The sequence below is a fragment of the Anguilla rostrata genome, chromosome 1, assembly GCF_018555375.3.
Source record: "Anguilla rostrata isolate EN2019 chromosome 1, ASM1855537v3, whole genome shotgun sequence".
NCBI lineage: Eukaryota > Metazoa > Chordata > Actinopteri > Anguilliformes > Anguillidae > Anguilla > Anguilla rostrata.
This window is the reverse complement of record NC_057933.1, coordinates 85,062,049-85,082,218: the sequence shown is the minus strand read 5'-3', so window position 1 is coordinate 85,082,218 and position 20,170 is coordinate 85,062,049. Positions and strand designations below refer to the sequence as shown.

The window sequence follows — 20,170 nt, the reverse complement described above, 5'->3', positions numbered from 1 at the left end:
GAACACATTTATTTTGCTTTTATCAAAATCCTTTTAATGGTTTTACTCAAGTCCATAACCCTGCTGCGTGATCCGGGCCGCTGGTCATCTTGCCGTGTAAGCGTATAATTACCAGTGTTAAAAAAAGCACCAAAACGTATAATGGGCACAAAATACTGTTTTATTATGTCGCACATGAACACAAGTATTCCCTGCAGGCTAAAAAACAAACATTTTTTTAAGAAGTCACATATTACACAATGCAGCACAGTTTAGGTACCCACATCCCACCCACCCCAAATACACACAGGAAGAGACCCCAGAATGTCCCCTGGACAGTAACATAGCTGAAGACATCACTAAATGCTACAGGCCATTATATAGCAACAGACATAATGAACATTAAAATGTACTGCAAAGAACTGCTCGTGGATCCTTTTTATAAAAACAGATCTGCCAACGGTCGAGCAGACTGATGTCCCAGCGCCAAAACCCCGACCCCACCAGGAGAGGGCGCCACAGTGCAGGAATGCTAGAGGGCCAGGGGGAACCTCACCGCCCCCTGGAGGCAATGCACTGTCATCGCCTGTCCCCATGCTTTCAAAAAAAAAAGTACCTCGCTTTTTTTTGTTTGACGTGGGATTTTAAAAATACATCATTAAAAGACACCAATATTGCTATCCTAAACAGGCTTCAAACACATTTACATTTTTTTTTTTTACCCTTTCAGTTTCTTTTTCTTTGTATCGACCGCTGTACGAAAAGATGAGACATGCATGCGAGCGAAGTGGCCGTAAGCTGCAGATTTCAGCGATACGAATGCAAGCGCTAAACCGACCAACCGAACCAGCTCGCCGGAACCCAAATGGGCTACAGCAACAATCACAGTCACACTCCTCTGCACACACCCAATCGGTCTCAATCTGACCTACCTCTATGACATCACAAAGCCCCCCCCTACCTCAGCTTTTATGATAATACGTCCTACCTTTGTGACATCACACATACCCTAGTTTATCTCATCACGGATCGGACCTTGGCTGCTGCTGTCAGTTGGATGAAATAATTGAACAATGACAACAAGCTACTCTAAATACTAAATATTTTTGTTGTTATATTAAACTCTTATTTTACATGTTTAGGATGAAATGCACACGCCCTAAACCACACCCTGCACACCCCACCAATGCCCCGGCTGAAAGGGTCAAGCAGATTCCCAACGGTTGATGCTTCATAAACCACACAAAGGGCAGAACCACAGGACTCACTGATGTGAACTAATCCCTGTTTTGCTGTATTTGTTTTTCTCGCTTCTGGAAGTAAACTGTTGTATTTTTGGGTGGAGGGGCATAATTAGCCAGGTTAGCGGTAGGACAGTTAGCCAGTGTGCTATACGCTTTAGCACTGTGGCTCCAGGTTAGCAGTAGCACAGTTAGCCAGTGTGCTATAAGCTTTAGCACTGTGGCTCCAGGTTAGCAGTAGCACAGTTAGCCAGTGTGCTATACGCTTTAGCGCTGTGGATCCAGATTAGCAGTAGCACAGTTAGCCAGTGTGCTATACGCTTTAGCGCTGTGGATCCAGGTTAGCAGTAGCACAGTTAGCCAGTGTGCTATACGCTTTAGCGCTGTGGATCCAGGTTAGCAGTAGCACAGTTAGCCAGTGTGCTATACGCTTTAGCGCTGTGGATCCAGGTTAGCAGTAGCACAGTTAGCCAGTGTGCTGTAAGCTTTAGCACTGTGTCAGATAGTCAGCTACTCAGGAGCTGCAACAGGAAACTCCTGATTGGTTAATTTCTCTGGTGTTTATTTTACAGCATATGCTGGGTAGCTCCACCCATTATGAGGTTCATGAAGCAGCAATCTCCCATCACAACCATGCGGTCTCTCCAAAAACATGACCACAGCTCGTCACCACTCTACGGTCTCTCTAAAAACACGACCCTACGGTCTCTCTAAACACACAACCCTTCAGTCTCTCCAAACTCAGAACCACAGTGCTGTGCAACTCCGCGGTCTCTCTAAACATGCGACCGTGCGGTTTCTCTCCAATCGACTGACCCAAGTGCTCTTTCTCTAAGACCACAACTCCACACCCTTGTTGTCTTTCACCAAACACTTTCATATAAATTTAAATGTTTAAAATGTTTATGTGTATAAAACACTTTCATAGACATATATACCTATAGAAGTATGTGAAACAAATCTTTACATGGATGTATATCTATGTGAATACAGCCAAACCTGAAACACATTATGGTGAACACTTAATATATACACCCACACAGACATACACACACACACATACGCACATGCACACACGCACACATACACTCACATACGCACACACACACACACACACACACACATACGCACACGCACACATACACTCACATACGCACACACACACACACACACACACACATACGCACACACACACACACACACACATACGCACACGCACACACGTTCAGAATTGGCAGGATTAAAATCGGCACTGATCCAAGCCGCCATGAAAACAGGATGGAAGTTAAAATATTAAGTAACATCCAAATTTATCCAAATTTTCAAAAATGTAATTCTAGTGTACCCCAAGGGGGTTGAGGTAAGAACAGACCTGGTCAACTGCAAGACCGGCAGTGGTCTTCTCGCACACGACCGCTTTGATCACAATCAGTACAAAAAAAAACATTCAACAATTAAAACCTCAAAAAAAAACATTCAACAATAAAAACCTCGACTGAACGGTGTTCTCTGTGCTTCAGAAGGACAGTCGCTCTGCAGTCTCTCTGCAGTCTCTCTCCCTGTGCTGGACACCAGCGGTCCGGACCAGGTCAGAACCTCACTCAGCACTGAGGACCAACCTGCTGGCTATAGGACCACAAGCAGAGAGAGCGACAGAGAGAGAGAGGGAAAAAGAGCGACAGAGAGGGAGAGAGACAGAGAGAAAGGAGGGGGAGAGAGGGAGCGAGGGAGAAGAAAGAGGGAGGGGGGAGGGGGGGGGGGGGGGAGAGGGAGCAAGGGAGAAGAAAGGGGGGAGGGGGGCAGGCCGCCCCCTAGCTGCAGCTGTCAGGCGAAGTACATGGTGTGCTGGGTGTCATAGTGAATCTGCACTGCTTTGGCCAGAGCCTGCTGGTCCCGACCATTACTCTGCCCAGAGACGTGACTACCCTCTGCACTGAGAGAGGGGGGACAGAGAGGGCAGGGAGAGAGAAAGATAGAGAGAGGGAGAGATACAGAGAGACATATTTAGTCAGTATATTTCAGGATTGGGTGCTGCAACACACACACAGCTCCCTAAAACACCTCCAAACCCCACCACACCTGTAAAACCCCCCAAATGGAAGCTCACCTGTCATGCTCCTTGTCCACCAGGTGGTAGCGGGCGCGGAAGGCGACGAGGCGGGCGTAGTAGGCGGGGGCGGGGATGGAGACGGAGCGGGTGCAGCGCACGTAGGTGTGGCACAGCTGGTAGGTGAGCAGCTGCAGCTCGTCCGCGGTGAAGCAGTTATCGTCCCAGAGCACGTGATAATGCGACGGCCGGCTGGTGCCCTGGGGGCGAGGCGGGGGGGTTAGGGTCCTGCTAGCATCGCCCCCACACACCTGGGCGGGATCCCTGGGCGGGGTACTCACCTGAATGCCAGCGTGACTGCACAAGTAGAAGTCAAACTCGGAGGGGTGTGTGATGGTGCTGTCCACTGCCGTCCCGGCTGGAATGTTCCCACTCTTCCCCACCTGCAGAAGAGCAGTGTCAGCCAAGTCCCCACAAATACACACACACAGCCAAGTCCCCACAAATACACACACACAGCCAAGTCCCCACAAATACACAAATACACACACACAGCCAAGTCCCCACAAATACATACACACAGCCAAGTCCCCACAAATACACACACACAGCCAAGTCCCCACAAATACGCACACACAGCCAAGTCCCCACAAATACACAAATATATACAACCAAGTCCCCACAAATACACACAGCCAAGTCCCCACAAATACATACACACAGCCAAGTCCGCACAAATATATACAACCAAGTCCCCACAAATACACACAGGCAAGTCCCCACAAATACATACACACAGCCAAGTCCGCACAAATACACACAGCCAAGTGCCCACAAATACACAAACGTGCGCACACATGCACACATACACAAACACACGTGTACACACGCGCACACATGCACACACGCGAACGCGCACACACACACGCACACACACACACACACACACACACACACAGTGTAGCTTACCCGCTCTGCTTTGTCGGAGCAGAAGAGGCGGGTGTGGTGTCGTTTCTGCACCACGATGTAAGAGATTCCAGGCCGGTAGTCTTCCTCCAGACTGATACAGGCCTTCCTCACTGCCATGAGCTCCGGCCATGCCACCTACACCACAGACACACCTGTTTCACCTGTCCCACACCTGAGCCCGCCCTCACCTGCTTTACCTGTGTGTCAGAGGCCCCGCCCTCACCTGTTTCATCTGGCCCTCGGAGACCCCGCCCCTGTAGTAGATGATGCGTGTGGGCTTGAAGCGGGTGGCCTTGTAGAACTGGATGAGCAGCTCCCGCACCATGCTGCTCAGGTCCTGCACCACCTCCTGGCTGAAGAGCTGGTCTGGCGGGGGCTCCTGCCGGTTCGGCTGCTCCTGCGTCAGGTCCTGGCGGGACGTCTGCACCCGCACCGTGGCGCAGTAGCGGCTGGGGTGCCCGTCCATGCTGCCCACCACCGCCGCGATCGACGGCTTCTTCCCGTCCCCCGCCGGGGGGTGCGTCACGTCCGCCCCCAAAAAGATCACCGGCTGCTGGAACACTGAGGGCCTGCAGCCCCCGGGGGGGAGGGGGGGGGTTAAAAATGACCCTGCAACTGCACTCAAAGAGATCACACACACATGCACGCATGCACACACACACACATGCACGCACGCACACACTACACACACTCACACACACACTCACACTCGCGCACACACACACACACACACTCACACGCACACGCTCGCGCACGCGCACGCGCACACGCACACACATACATGCACGCACGCACGCACACACACACACACACACACACTGACCTCTGATGGGGCACCAGTACGTTGTTGATGCCTCCCAGCTTGGCGTTGATCTTGAGGCAGAGGTTGGACAGGGTCTGGGGCGACGTCTTCACCACGTTCTTCACCTGAACACACTGAGTAGCCATGCCCAGGAGTGTGTCCCCAACACGCTTCACTTCAGCTGGAAACACACACACACGCACACGCACACGCACAGCAGTACACGACACGCACAGCACAGCACACACACCACCCCACACAGGAACACACACACACACACACACACCACACACACACACACACACATGCCGCAACACACGCACACACACACACACACACACACGCACACACACAGGAACACAAGCGCGCGCACACACACAGGCAAAAACAGGAAATAGAATAAGGGAAGTGAGTGGGGAATGGGAACAATACTGCAGACTGATGAGTAATCTGCCTGTCCCCATCTACCCAACCTGGCTAGTGTACCGCTGGGCACAGGGCACTTTCAGCACTGAGCTTCAGGACTCAATCTGCGGGACTGAGAAAGATCTGCCCCCCATCTCCACGCTGACGCTGGCAGACTCGATGACTAGGACAATTCAGACGATGATAATTCTCCATTACACGGAGTGACGGCAGGCATACATGTACTCAATTGCAACGAGATATCGCCTTCCACTACCAGAGCGCGCACGGCCTTCACATAGCTCAGGATACGCAGCTGAGCAAGATCCAAAAGCACGCCCCAGACAGAAATAAAACATCACACCCAGAGTGAGTCACCTTCAAAAATAACAACAGAAACATTATGTACGCAAAATAACAAAACAGTGCCCGATGGCAGGATATGTAGTCCAGCTGGGAACACTCTTCCCAACCAGAGTCACTATATGGCGAGCAGAGGGACATAAAAGATTTGAGGTCCAATAGAACGAGTCCATGAAGTCCCACCATATTTGACCAAACCAGAAGGGCTAGAAAGTTTAACAAAACAGTCAAGCATGCATAACACTCACACACACACACGCACACTCACACACGCACACGCACACACGCACGCACGCACGCACACACACACACACCCTCCCTCGCCTTGGCGACGCAGGTGCTCACCGTACACGGGCGTCTTCCCCGGCAGAATGACCACGATGAGCTGCAGGCCCACGTAGGACAGCTTGAGGTGCTTGAACATGGGCTCCACGCTGTCGGCTCCCTGCGCGTACTTACAGAAGCACGGCTGGCCCTGGATGGGCATCCCAGCATCCTTAGAGATCTTCCGCAGCTGGTCCGTGAAGCTCCTGACACGCAAAGCATGATGGGATCAAAGCAGGGACATGCTGTTCTTATCTCACCGTGTGTGAGGGAGGGAGAGAGGGAGGGAGGGGGGGATAGAGGGATAGAGATGGAGAGACAGAGATAGAGGGATACGGAGAGGGATACAGAGATAGTGAGGGAGGGTGGGAGTGTGGTAGAAACAGAAAAGCGGATGGGGAGAGAGACAGAGAGATAGAGGGATAGAGAGATAGACACGGATAGAGAAACATTGAGACAGAGATGGGGACAGAGAGACAGAGAGATAGAGGGATAGGGAGATGGAGGGACAGAGAGATAGAGGGATAGGGAGATGGAGGGACAGAGAGATAGAGGGATAGAGAGATGGAGAGACAGAGGGGTAGAGGGATAGAGAGATGGAGGGACAGAGGGGTAGAGGGATAGAGAGATGGAGGGACAGAGCGGTAGAGGGATAGAGAGATGGAGGGACAGAGCGGTAGAGGGATAGAGAGATGGAGGGACAGAGCGGTAGAGGGATAGAGAGATGAAGGGACAGAGAGGTAGAGGGACAGAGAGATGGAGGGATAAAGATATGGAGGGACAGAGAGGTAGAGGGACAGAGAGATGGAGGGACAGAGCGGTAGAGGGATAGAGAGATGGAGGGACAGAGAGATGGAGGGACAGAGCGGTAGAGGGATAGAGAGATGGAGGGACAGAGCGGTAGAGGGATAGAGAGATGGAGGGACAGAGCGGTAGAGGGATAGAGATGGGGGATAGAGAGAGGGACAGAGAGATGGAGGGATAGAGAGATGGAGGGATAGAGAGATGGAGGGACAGAGCGGTAGAGGGATGGAGATGGAGGGACAGAGCGGTAGAGGGACAGAGAGATGGAGGAGGACTCACTTGAGCAGGTCCTCTCTGCACTGTTTCTGGGGGGCGAAGCAGGCCACGGCCCAAACCTTGATCTCAATTCCGGCATAAAACTGCTTCCCTCTCATGTCCCACACGCCCTGGTTGGGCGTGGCCACCGTCTTATTCTGCACGTCAACACAAAGCCATCAACTGCAAACTCAGCCAAACTCAAACTCAAACTCAACCAAACTCAACCAAACTCAGCCAAACTCAACCTCAACTGAACTCAACCAAACTCAACCAAACTCAAACTCAACCAAACTCAACCGAACTCAAACTCAACCAAACTCACAACTCAACCAAACTCAACCAAACTCAACCTCAACTCAACTCAAACTCAAACAAACTCAACCAAACTCAAACTCAACCAAACTCAACCAAACTCAAACTCAAACAAACTCAACCGAACTCAACCAAACTCAAACTCAACCAAACTCAACCAAACTCAAACTCAAACAAACTCAACCAAACTCAAACTCAACCAAACTCAACCAAACTCAACCAAACTCAAACTCAACCGAACTCAACCAAACTCAAACTCAACCAAACTCAACCAAACTCAAACTCAACCAAACTCAAGCTCAACCAAACTCAAACTCAACCAAACTCAAACAAACTCAACCGAACTCAACCAAACTCAAACTCAACCAAACTCAAACTCAACCAAACTCAACCAAACTCAACCAAAGTCAATCAAACTCAAACTCAATCAAACTCAAAGTCAATCACACTCAAACTCAATCAAACTCAAAGTCAATCACACTCAAACTGGCCGAATTCAGACTCAGGCTCAGGCTCAGGCTCAGGCTCAGACTCAGACTCAGACTCAGACTCAACTCAGACTCAGACTCAGACTCAAACTGGCCGAATTCAGACTCAGACTCAGACTCAGACTCAGACTCAGACTCAAACTCAGACTCAGACTCAGACTCAGACTCAGACTCAGACTCAGACTCAAACTCAAACTCAGACTCAGTCTCAGACTCAGACTCAGACTGAACCCCTAACTCACCCTCCCGCCGTACTGCAGGGTGGGCGCAGGAAGCACTCGTCCCGTCAGCTCGGTCAGGTCACTGTGCACCACGATCCCAAACTCCTTCAGGTAGGGGTCCGGCCCCCCCACCAGACTGTTACTCTTCACCTGCAGAGGGGGAGGGAAAGAGAGAGCTTCCTCTTTGGCATTTGTGTTTGATGAAAGCGCTCTGGGCTGGTTCCCATGGCAGCAGTGATTGACAGCCAACTCGCTTGGAGGCGAAGACTGCTAGCTTTACGGGGTAGGCTGATTCCGCTGTAGGGCAGAACGGCGGCTGATCTACTGTTATCCGTCAGCTTCTAATGCGGCCTGGCCTCACATGTTGCACACCTGCACACACCTTAGAACACCTGCAGTCACCGTCAGTTACACTGCACACCCCCCAGTTACACCCTGCACACACACACTCAGTACACACCTGCACTCAACACTACAGTTAACAACCGCACTGCACCACTCACATGTTCACACCTGCACTACACTACAGTTGCACACCTGCAGAACACACACCATGTACACACCTGCACTCACACACTCCAGTTACACCGGCACACACACCCAGTTACCTCCTGCACTCACACACCTACAGTTACAACTGCACTCACACACTACATTACACACCTGCCTGCACACCTAGTTACACACTGCACCACACACTAGTTACACACCTGCACACACACACTTTAGTTACACACCTGCACTCACACACTCCAGTTACACACCTGCACACACACACTCCAGTTACACACCTGCACACACACACTCCAGTTAAACACCTGCACTCACACACTACAGTTACACACCTGCACACACACACTCCAGTTACACACCTGCACACACACACTCCAGTTACACACCTGCACTCACACACTACAGTTACACACCTGCACACACACACTCCAGTTACACACCTGCACACACACACTACAGTTACACACCTGCACACACACACTACAGTTACACACCTGCACTCACACACTTAGTTACACACCTGCACTCACACACTACAGTTACACACCTGCACCACACACTACAGTTACACACCTGCACCACACACTCCAGTTACACACCTGCACTCACACACTACAGTTACACACCTGCACACACACTCCAGTTACACACCTACATACACACTACAGTTACACACCTGCACACACACACTGGAGTTACACACCTGCACTCACACACTACAGTTACACACCTGCACACATACTAGAGTTACACACCGGCACACACATACTCCAGTTACACACCTGCATACACACTACAGTTACACACCTGCACACACACACTGGAGTTACACACCTGCACACATACTAGAGTTACACACCGGCACACACATACTAGAGTTGCACACCTGCACACACACACTACAGTTACACACCTGCACACACTCCAGTTACACACCTGCACACGCACACTGGAGTTACACACTTAAAAACATACACTACAGTTACACACTTACAACACACATACTACAGTTACACAGCTGCACACACAAACTAGATTTACACACCTACACACACAAACTAGAGTTAAATTGTTACACATGCAAGCTGGAGTTAGACACCTATACACACACCCAAGAGTTACACACATACAAGCCACAATTACATCCAGCCTATGCGTATGTGCACGTGCATGTGGTGTGTGACAGTGTGTGGTGCGTGCCTGCGTGCGTGTGTGGGCGTGTGTGTGCCTGTCTCACCTCCAGGGGCAGGTAGGTGTGTTTCTGTTCTTGCCCCACCTGCAGACAGGGCAGATGAGGGTATTTGAGCTGCAGGTTGTATTTCTGTTTGAAATACTGAGCCACCGAGCATTCCATAGCCTGCCCACTTTCCAACTGCAGAGGGAACCTGCCCAGAGAGAGAGAGAGAGACAGAGAGAGAGAGAGAGAGAGAGAGAGAGAGGGGGGAGAGAGAGGGAAGAGAAGAGGGGGGAGGGCAAGAGAGAGAGAGAGAGAGAGAGAGAAGGAGAGAGAGAGGGAAAGAGAGAGGGGGGGAGAGAGGGAGAGAGAGAGAAAGTGTGAGCAAGCAAGAGATTCAGATCATGTTCATACACAAACTCTCACACACACACCACACTCATACACACACACACATAAACACACACTCACACAAACTCACACTCACACACACACACTCACACACACGCACACACTCACGCACACTCACACACACACTCACGCACACTCACACACACACACTCACATGCACACTCACACACACACTCACGCACACACTCACGCACACTCACACACACACTCACGCACACTCTCACACACACACACACACACACACACACACACACACGTACACTCACACACACTCACACACACACACACACACACACACACTCACGTCTGATGGCTTGCAGGACGGCGTGTGACGTTACAGACGCGATATTTCCGCTTCATCTGCCCACAGTGTGTAACCTCCACCTTCAGACCTGCAGACAGGCACAGACAATCAAGCAAGGTTTCCTCATTAAAACCAAAACAGAGATTCTCCCTGTGTGTGAGTGCGTGTGAGTGTGTGTATGTGCTGGCGTGTGAGTGTGGGTTTGCGTGCGTGGTGAGTGTGTGTGTGTATGTCGTGTAAGCTGAGATGCGTGCGTGTGCTAGTGTGTGCTAATGTGGTGTGTATTGCAGGCGTGTAAGTGTGTCACGTAGTGTGTGTATGCGTGTATGAAGTGTGATGCGTGTGAGTGTGTAGTGTGTATGTGATGTGATGTGTGTGTGAGTGTGTGTGTGTTGTGGCATGTGAGTGTGTGAGTGAGTGTGAGTGTGTGTGTAGTGGTGAGTGTGTATGTAGTGTGTGTGTGTGAGTGTTGAGTGTGTGTGTGTGTGCGTTGAATGTGTGGTAGTGTGTGTGTGTGTGTGTGTAGTGTGTGTGTGTGTGTGTGTGTGTGAGAGTGTGTGTGTGCAAAGTGTGCGTGTGTGTGTGTGAGTGAGTGTGAAGTGTGTGTGTGTTGTGTGTGTGTGTGTGTGTGTGAGTGTGAGTGTGTGGGGTGTGAGTGTGTGTGTGATGAGTGTGTGTGTAGTGTGTAAGTGTGGTGTGTGTGTGTGTGTGTGTGTGTGAGTGAGTGTGTGTGTGTAAGTGTGTGTGTGTGTAAGTGTGAGTGTGTGTGTGTGTGTGTGTATAGTGTGTGTGAGTGTGGTAGTGTGAGTGTGTGTGTGTAAGTGTGTGTGTGTGACTGAGTGTGTGTGAGTGTGTAAGTGTGAGTGTGTGTGTTGTGAGTGTGAGTGTGTGTGTGTAAGTGTGTGTGTGTGTAAGTGTGTGTGTGTGTGTGTGTAAGTGTGTGTGTGTAAGTGTGAGTGTGTGTGTGTGTGTGTAAGTGTGTATGTGTGTGTGTGTGTGTGTGTGTGTGTGTGTAAGTGTGTGTGTGTGTGTGTGTGTGTGTGTGTAAGTGTGAGTGTGTGTGTGTGTGAGACACACCTCTGATCTCCTTGGTGAACTTGACGCGCTGTGAGTCAGTGAGCGGTTTGTTCTGCTCACTGATGCTCTGAACATCCAGCACCTCACACATGAACTCCATCACAGGCTGGGCCCGGTAAAACGCTGTGGCCGACACTGAGAGGGAGAGAGACTAGAGCATTACACACACACACACACACACACACACACACACCACTCCACACACACCCACCACACCACCCACTCCAACCTCACACCACCCTACACACACCACACTCAGCACCACCCGCAACACACACACCACTCAACTACACACCCGACACCCCCACCAACCACCCCCCATCCACATCACCACACGCAACCAAACTCCCACACCCCACACCCTCCACTCAACCCCACGCACACACACCCACACACCCCCACTCTCCACTCACACCCTACACCACCACACACACCTCACATCACACACCCTCACCTCACACCCACACACACACCCCTTCACCTCCCCACACACACTCACCACACACCTCCACCACACACCACACACCCCAACTCACACACACTCACCACACCTCAACTCACACCCACACACACACACTTCCACACACCACAACTAAAGCACACAACCTCACCTCACCCCTCCGGGCACACCCGCAACACACCCCCACTACACCCACACGCTCTCACACACTCACACACTCACTCCTCCTCACCATCGATGTTCAGCATCATGTTCCACATGGCGGGACGCACAGACTGGTGAAAGCCGAACCAAACCTCCCGCCCCCCGCCCAAGGGGTGATAATACCCCTCCGGGGGCGAGAAGAACGACCGCCCCACTGGAGTATACCTGGGGGGGGGGGGGGGATGTTAAGTTCAGTTTTAAAAGGGAGCGCAGGAGTGTAAGTATGCGTGTGTGTGTGTGTGTGTGTGTACACGTGTGTGCGTTTGTGGGAGTGTGTGTATATGTGTGTGTGTGTGTGTACACGTGTGTGTGTATATGTGTGTGTGTGTACACGTGTGTGCGTTTGTGGGAGTGTGTGTATATGTGTGTGTGTGTGTGTACACGTGTGTGTGTATATGTGTGTGTGTGTACACGTGTGTGCGGTGTCTGCTACTCAGTTCAGTCCCCTGGCAGAAGGGGGCGCTGTGGCGGTACCTCATGGAGGGCAGGTGGCGTGTGATGACGTCCAGGGCCTGCACAGAATCATCCGGAACCTCCTTAAGGCGGCCTGACAGAGTCTCCAGCAGCAGCTGTAGGCTCACAACAGACACCCACTGCAGCGCCACCTTAAAGGTCTGATCCTTCCCCTCCCCCGGCAGGGTCACCTCCAGATCCACCTGCACAGCCAGGAACACAAGAGATCAGAGCTCAGTCACACAGCAGCACAGTAAAACTGGAGCTGTCACACAGGAGCTCAGTCACACAGCAGCACAGTAAAACTGGAGCTGTCACACAGGAGCTCAGTCACACAGCAGCACAGTAAAACTGGAGCTGTCACACAGGAGCTCAGTCACACAGCAGCACAGTAAAACTGGAGCTCAGTCACACAGCAGCACAGTCACACAGCGGACAGTAACTGGAGCTGTCACACAGAGCTCAGTCACAAGCAGCACAGTAAAATGGAGTGCACACAGGAGCTCAGTCACACAGCCCGCACAGTCAACTGGAGCTGTCCCCCGGACTCAGTCCACAGCAGCAGTAAAACTGGCTCAGTCACCGCAGCACAGTCACACAGTCAATGGAGCAAGTACAGCTGTTTTCGATCGAGGTCTCTTACAGGTCATTAAGAACCCCAAGACCTACTTATCTCAAATAGTAGGGAGTGCCCAGTCCCGTGCTCATTTCAACCACCGCTTAATATCCCACAGTTAACTGGCAAATAATGTCTCCCGTACGCACCTCGCTCATTGTGCTCAGTTCTGGTGCAAAATGACATCGTGCATCAACAGGTGCTGACACACTGGTGGTGGCCAGATTGGATTTTCCACACTGGTAAAGCCCTATTACTTTGAAAAGCGTCATATTTTTAACCTTTATTTCCCAGGAGTAGGTTCTTGACACGATCTCTTTGCAGGAACACTGCTTCTCCTAAGCACATTCACACCTGGGAGTCTGACCAGACAACGAATCCTCCTGTTGGCCCCTAACTACTTCCAGCAGCAACGCAGTATTCTCTGGTGGTCTCCCACCCAAGTACTAACCAAGGCCACACCTGCTTAGCTTCAGCCAGTCGGCAGGAGCAGAGTGCGTGGTGGTATGGCTGCTGTCTATATAAAATTAATAATAATAATTATTATTATTGAACACTCAGGTGCCCCAGGCCCCGCCCCTCACCCGCTCTCGGCCAATGGGCAAGGGGTTGGCTGTGTACATGTTCCTCTTGCCATCATAGCCAGGCTGCCGGTCCCCAAAGATCTGCATCTTAAAGTGCCGCACCATGGTGTCCACAACCTCCCTGCAACACAAATCACAGTGCAGGAGAAAACAATCAGCCAATCACAGCGCCCGTCAGACAGCAGTCAGCCAGTCACAACACACAGGATCAATGGACCACATGACAGAGGAGTTCAGCCAGCCAATCACAGCAGAAAAGGTCACCAGTCTGAGAGCCCATGAGAAAAACAGTATGCTGAAGCATTTCTGAAGTGTACCATTTCAGAATACTTGCAACATAATTACAGTTCATATAATCTTGCTTAAAGTATGCCGAGTGTGTGATTTTTCAAACGGGAGGAGAGAGGATTCAGGATGAAGCTCAGAATCCAGGACCTTATAAAACACGCCCAGTCTTCATTACAGTCAGGTGACTTTCTACAACCTTTCCATTATTCTATCAACTCTTATCATATAATCTATAACAATAACACTCCATTATGCTATAATCTATTATCATAACTCGCCATAATCATAAAGCTCTTATGATAATGCACTTCAGAGTTTGGATCAGTACCATTTCACTGCAGTCAATTCAAGAACTGAAGATGAATGACTGAAATACATTCCCTGAATCAATGTTCATCCCAGACCCCCCGGGTTCAAAACATTAAAAACACGAAAATAACATTTGGGTTTAAATCCAAAAACCTCATGCAGAAGAACATCAAAGGCCTCTTCTTTTCCCCACCCTATGATAATGTGTAGAGTTACACAGAGTGAATCTGCCCGCGATGTGGTAACACGCGTGTTCGCGCGTGAGAACGCTGTGACCATGCACAGTCCGGCCGACAGGTGAGCTCTACCTGTTGACCCTGCGGGGGCGTTTCTCCGGCTTGATGTCCACCTCATAGTGGTACACGTCCATCTTGGGCACCTGCACCTGAAAGTGATTGGCCAGCAGGAGAATGGGCTTTCCCACAGTGCCCAATCCAGGCCTGCGGGGCGGCTGAAACAGGGAGGGGGGAGGGGCAGGGGGGCCTGGGGTGGGGGAGGAGGGAGAGGGGGAGGGGAGGGAGGGTGGATCAGAACATGGTATTCTCAATCTCAACACCTGGGTCCTGTATCACAAAGTAGGTCTTTTTACCCAAGTCCATGTTCCAGATTTAGGAGGGTTCCGGGTTTTACTCAATACAGTTATCCAGCTAACTCAGTTATCCTGCTAACTCAGTTATCCAGCTAACTCAGTTATCCTGCTAACTCAGTTATCCTGCTTCGTGAAACAGGCCCCCGGGCAGCAATGCAACACAACAAATACACAAATCATTCCACTCTCAGCCTCCTGCAGTGTAAATAAAATCCCAAATTTAATTAATGAGATAATCTGATGAGATATGCATCAAATTATACCCGGATTTTTTAAGAGACCTACGTGAAATGGGGCCTTCCTTCGTGAAATGCCCCCCAGCATTGTAAATAAAAATTGGCAGCTCCCCCGCATAGAACCACTCAGTTTAAAGTGCTCCACTCTGTTTGAACAGAGATGTCAGGCTGGGGATTTTCCTACATCGCGGCTACGTCACATTTTATTTTTTATGGTTGTTTGGTCACTTGTTGCCAACTCCCACTCTGATATTTAACTATCAGAACATATTTGATCCTGAAGGTGAAGTATTATTCAGACAAGCACATAAATGCAGCCCCGTTGTCGGGCATAAAATAAACTCGTTTTTTACAAGTAAACACCTTTTAAAGAAAAATTATAACAGGTCCACATCCACTTTGATGTGTGTGTAGCCAAGGCTAATTTCCAACATTAATGTGCCTTTATGCTAATGTAATAATCGGATTTGTAAAATGCTTTACTTTAGTTAAAACTCATGAATACCAATCCGAGATACGTATGTGCGGGAATGGTTTGGGTCCTCCATCTCGGCATTTAAAACACTAGGATAACAATAAATGCAAAACAGAAAAAATGCGCCTCGGTTTTAACAAGTAGCAAAGAAATATCTCGAACGCACGTGGCCCATCGCATCAAAACACTGGAGTGCCTCTGACGTTTCTGCATAATTTAACCTTGACATCCGCTGCGACTAATGACATATAGGAGCAACAACAACAACACGAGCATCCAATAGCAGCCTAGCGCACTGGCAGCCGCCGCGCATAGCCGCAGGTACGGTACACGGCCTGGGGGACCAGGGAACTCTGTCTGACAGTCCCGCTCGCTGGTTAGCTTCCCACACGGAAGAAAGCTCCGCTGGTCTCGGACGGTGACAAGATCTCAAATCACAGTGACAAACTCATTCCACGCAAAAAGCCTTTTAACGCTTTACCGCGACGAAGCGATCAACCACCTTCAACAGTGCGACCATCTCTTCCATGTAAACAGTAATGTAGATACGCGGGCCCGGAGACCCAGAGCCTCTCCCCCTGCTGCCTTCCCTTGTTGATCTTCCAGTGTTGTCGAGGCCTTCACGATCCACGGCCCCCAGTGAGATTGCTCTAGCGCCTTTGCCCCCTCCACATCGGGCTCTGCGTGCATAACATCTTACCAGGTCCGAGAGCGTCCATGGCCGAGGGCTCGCTGTCCGCAGCTGTCCCGGCCTGGCGGCCCCGTACCGACGCTGAAATTGGAGGTGGTATGACTAGGCCGAAGTGGGCTAATTTGAGAAAGGGAAGACAGTGTTGTCTTTAAACGTGATTAAATGCGGATCCGTGCGATGTGGACTGCGCATGCGTGCCCAGCGGAAGAGTCGCCAAGTAACGCTATGAAGGAGTATGAGACGATCCACCAATACAGTTCACCCGTCAGAAGACGGGTTGTTACAGGAAAACGCAGCTACAGGAAAACGCATAACGAATGCAATGTTTTTTCCTTCAGTCTTGAATTGATATAAATACATATTTAAACCTCCCATATTCTAATGTGTTTCAGTTCAGATCTAATGATTGGATTGTACTTGTTACTGTTACTGTTATTTGTGCATTTGTAATTGAAATGCTGTTTTTAATAAAACATCGGATTTGACACGACATGGGAATGCCACATGGATGTGTGGTAGTGGTCTAAAAGCACCTACTCATGGCTACACTTCAGAGTATGTACATTACATTAAATGCAAATTTGCAGAAATTGTTAAAAATACATTTGACCACACCTCCTTTAAATCCAGCGACTAAAATCTTTTTAAATGTACAAACTGAAACTTTTGTGCCACTCCCACATAAGTGGTCCTACAGCACCACTTCAAAATTGCGATTTTCAACTAATTATTACAGATGTACCCTTCCATCCAATACACGACAAAGTTGGTATGGATGGTATTTGGATTAGGTTGCAGTCTGTGACAAAATACCCCCCAATTCTCTACAACTCACCCCTGCTGCTTGGCCCCCAACATCGCTGCTTGCCGCTATATTTTGAACCCTCGATTGCCCCTCTACCAGCCATAGTACAGCGGGCACGTCCACGGAAACTTCTGGAAGACTCTACATATCCTTCATCGCCCAAAAATTACCCAGTCCAACCAAAAGTATACCCTAAAACCTGCAATAATATTTTTAGAAAAAACCAGAAAGTTGTGGTGTCGTGCTTATAGACACCGCTAGATGGCGGCATAACATTATATGCACAAAAGAAGAGGCGGTGAGTCGAGCGAGGCGCAATTTTCTCCAAGACGGTCGCTTTGCTTCATCTTTAATTGCATATGAATCGGATGAATCCAATATTATTGTGCGCCTTTGCATAAGTAAATCCGCGTGCTGCGTCTGCAAATCGTGTCCCCTCCCCTTGCCAAGGCTGCGGCAGGGTATGAGGCATATGGGATTACCGTAAAGAGTATTAAAAAGACGCACGCAGAATAGATAAAGCCCTGCCTGATAGAAGTACTTTGGAAACCCATACCTATCCCGCAAATAACTTTTGTTTTCTCACTCACCCGCGACGTGTCGTTAGATTAAAAAAATCTACTGTATACTGAATGGTTTTAAATTCTAATTAGTTAGCTAGCAAACGAGCTGGAGTGACAATGTAATCTGTACTGCTCATACATTTGGCTGTGTTCGGTAACGAAACGCTCCGGGTTAAACGGTGACAGCGCCGGGTGAACAGGAAAGGGCTGGTAGGCGTTGATAGAGGTGCCTGAAAGTGCGTTGAGAAGTCAAGTCAACCTAGAGCTCAAGCACAACAAAATCAAGACCAAGTTCACGGGGCGATGACTGCAGCGGCGGCAGCGCGACTTGGAGCGGGCGGGGCCATCTCGATCTCCCGGTTCCGGGGAGCGCTGGTCGGTGCAGTTTTGGGGGATTGCATAGGCGGAGAGTTCGAGGGAGCGGAAGAGGTTCCGATGGAACGAGTTCTGCAGCACCTGAACGGGCTGGACCAGGACAGCGACTGTGAGAGTTTCATTGCACTTGTCTCGCTAGCAAGCTAACAGTGCCCTAATTTTGTTTCTGTTTCTGTTTCTTTTTCATTTAGCACTGGTACTGATATGTGTTTCAGTGTGTGTTTGAAAATAGAATATGTGTAGCAGCTAGCGTTCGTACATGGGCCTACCGTCCTATGTCAGTCAGACGTTTGACTGGCTGGCGTCCTGGACTCAGGAGCGCAACAACCTACTTCTCAGGGTGGGTGCAAGACGCAACTTGGCCCCCCCCCCCGCCCCCGTCGATTATGTAATCAATTTTTAGGCAACAGCCATAGGTGTCATTTACACTGGGGACGCTGGGGACATGTCCCCACCACTTTTTGAAATGGCCGATTTTGTCCCCAAAAATGGCATATGTTGAAGGCTGTTTAAAAAATGTTTTTTTTTTTTTTCATCTGAGTCCTTATGTCCCTGGTAACAGCCTACCTGCCAGCCTCGTCCGAGTCTCCACTAGCATTACTTGTCACTCCGTCACTGTTAATGCTGGCATCAGCACCCTCTCTGCTCTGTTCCTCGCTGGGGATATTGATAAATTAAGCGAATTAACACCTCTTTAAAAACACGCAATGCAACCTATGTGTGATCATGTGATACACTAACGTTAGTTAGTAATCGCTGGTTTGTTATCAGCAGAGCATTATTTACATTTAGCTATCGATAGCTAACGTTAGCTAGCCATGTGATAAACAGGCTAAAGTCAACTGAATGCAGGACTGGAGGAAAGAGCGGGTTAAGTTAGCTAGCTAACGAGCAAGCTAACGGTAGCTAACTTCTTTCCACCAGTCCTGCATTCAGTTAGCCTGTCTATCACCGCCAGATGTTAACGTTACTTGAGCTATATCCACAGCAAACTATTATTTATTAGTATGAAAACTTTCTTTCAAACTATCTTTCAGTTGCTAGCTAACCTTAGCTAACTTTAGTCAGCTTGCTCACCTAACGTTAGTATTCCTGCCTCCATTTGCTAAGCTCTGACTGGACTCTGAACTGCTCTGATCACCCTGCTCCTGCTGTGATGTTGGTTTGGTTATCCAGTTTGACAGTGATGTTCTCATCTTTCTTTCTGTATCCTGTCTTTTCATTTTTCTTTTTCGGTTTTGGGCGCCCGAAGGCTTCTTTCTCCCATCCATGATGGTAACGTTCGTTAACTATCGTTATTCTCCTAACGTTAGTCCTGCCCTGAGTCAGTCAGTTTTTTCGTACGCTCTTTGGCGCCCCCGCTGATGGGGCGCTCGGGTGCATTGCACCCTCTGCATCCCCCCCCCCTGGTCATTCTGTGACTGTAGCGAAAGTGGCATGCGTCCGTTAAGGAGAAAGTCTGGTTACAAGCGCATTTTAAACGCTTTGAAAAGGACGCTTTGTGTGGATAATTAGTGCATATGTTCTTGGATTTTTTGGATATATGCACGCATGTTTTCTTAAGCGAATTTATCTGTTATGGTTCTGTGTCTCTTTGCGGTGTTCAGTTTGATGTCTGTTTTCATATTTTACAATCCATGAATTACTGAAATGTTTAAATACCTCCCGTATGTGTGTGCGTGCGTGCATGTGGGTGTGTGTGTGTTCGTGTGTGCGTGTGTGCATGTGTATGTGGGTTTGTGTGTGTTCGTGTGGGCGTGTGTGCACGTGCATGTGTGTGTGTGTGCGCATGTATGTGTCTGTGTGTGCGTGCATGCATGTGTGTGTGTG

At 49.7% G+C, this 20,170-nt stretch overlaps 2 protein-coding genes across 2 annotated transcripts in view; one reads left to right on the top strand and one right to left on the bottom strand.

Moving 5' to 3' along the window:
* Positions 1 to 137: 137 nt before the first annotated feature.
* On the bottom strand, positions 138 to 17,252 carry LOC135238570 (protein argonaute-4-like). Its single transcript, XM_064306619.1, is given in 19 exon segments — positions 138 to 3,153; positions 3,328 to 3,527; positions 3,609 to 3,710; positions 4,237 to 4,371; positions 4,460 to 4,805; positions 5,060 to 5,219; positions 6,152 to 6,336; positions 7,214 to 7,347; positions 8,235 to 8,429; positions 8,525 to 8,554; positions 9,211 to 9,246; positions 9,964 to 10,111; positions 10,616 to 10,703; positions 11,693 to 11,827; positions 12,385 to 12,521; positions 12,831 to 13,012; positions 14,010 to 14,130; positions 14,915 to 15,089; positions 16,607 to 17,252. Coding segments are annotated over 19 exon segments (2,637 nt in total). The 5' UTR covers positions 16,626 to 17,252; the 3' UTR covers positions 138 to 3,044.
* Positions 17,253 to 18,142: 890 nt separating this feature from the next.
* Positions 18,143 to 20,170, top strand: part of adprs (ADP-ribosylserine hydrolase) — an 8,828-nt gene continuing 6,800 nt past the window's right edge. Inside the window, exon 1 of the mRNA XM_064306605.1 lies at positions 18,143 to 18,449. Within this exon, the coding sequence (XP_064162675.1) occupies positions 18,269 to 18,449 (181 nt within the window). The 5' untranslated portion in view covers positions 18,143 to 18,268. The remainder of the gene's footprint in view (positions 18,450 to 20,170) is intronic.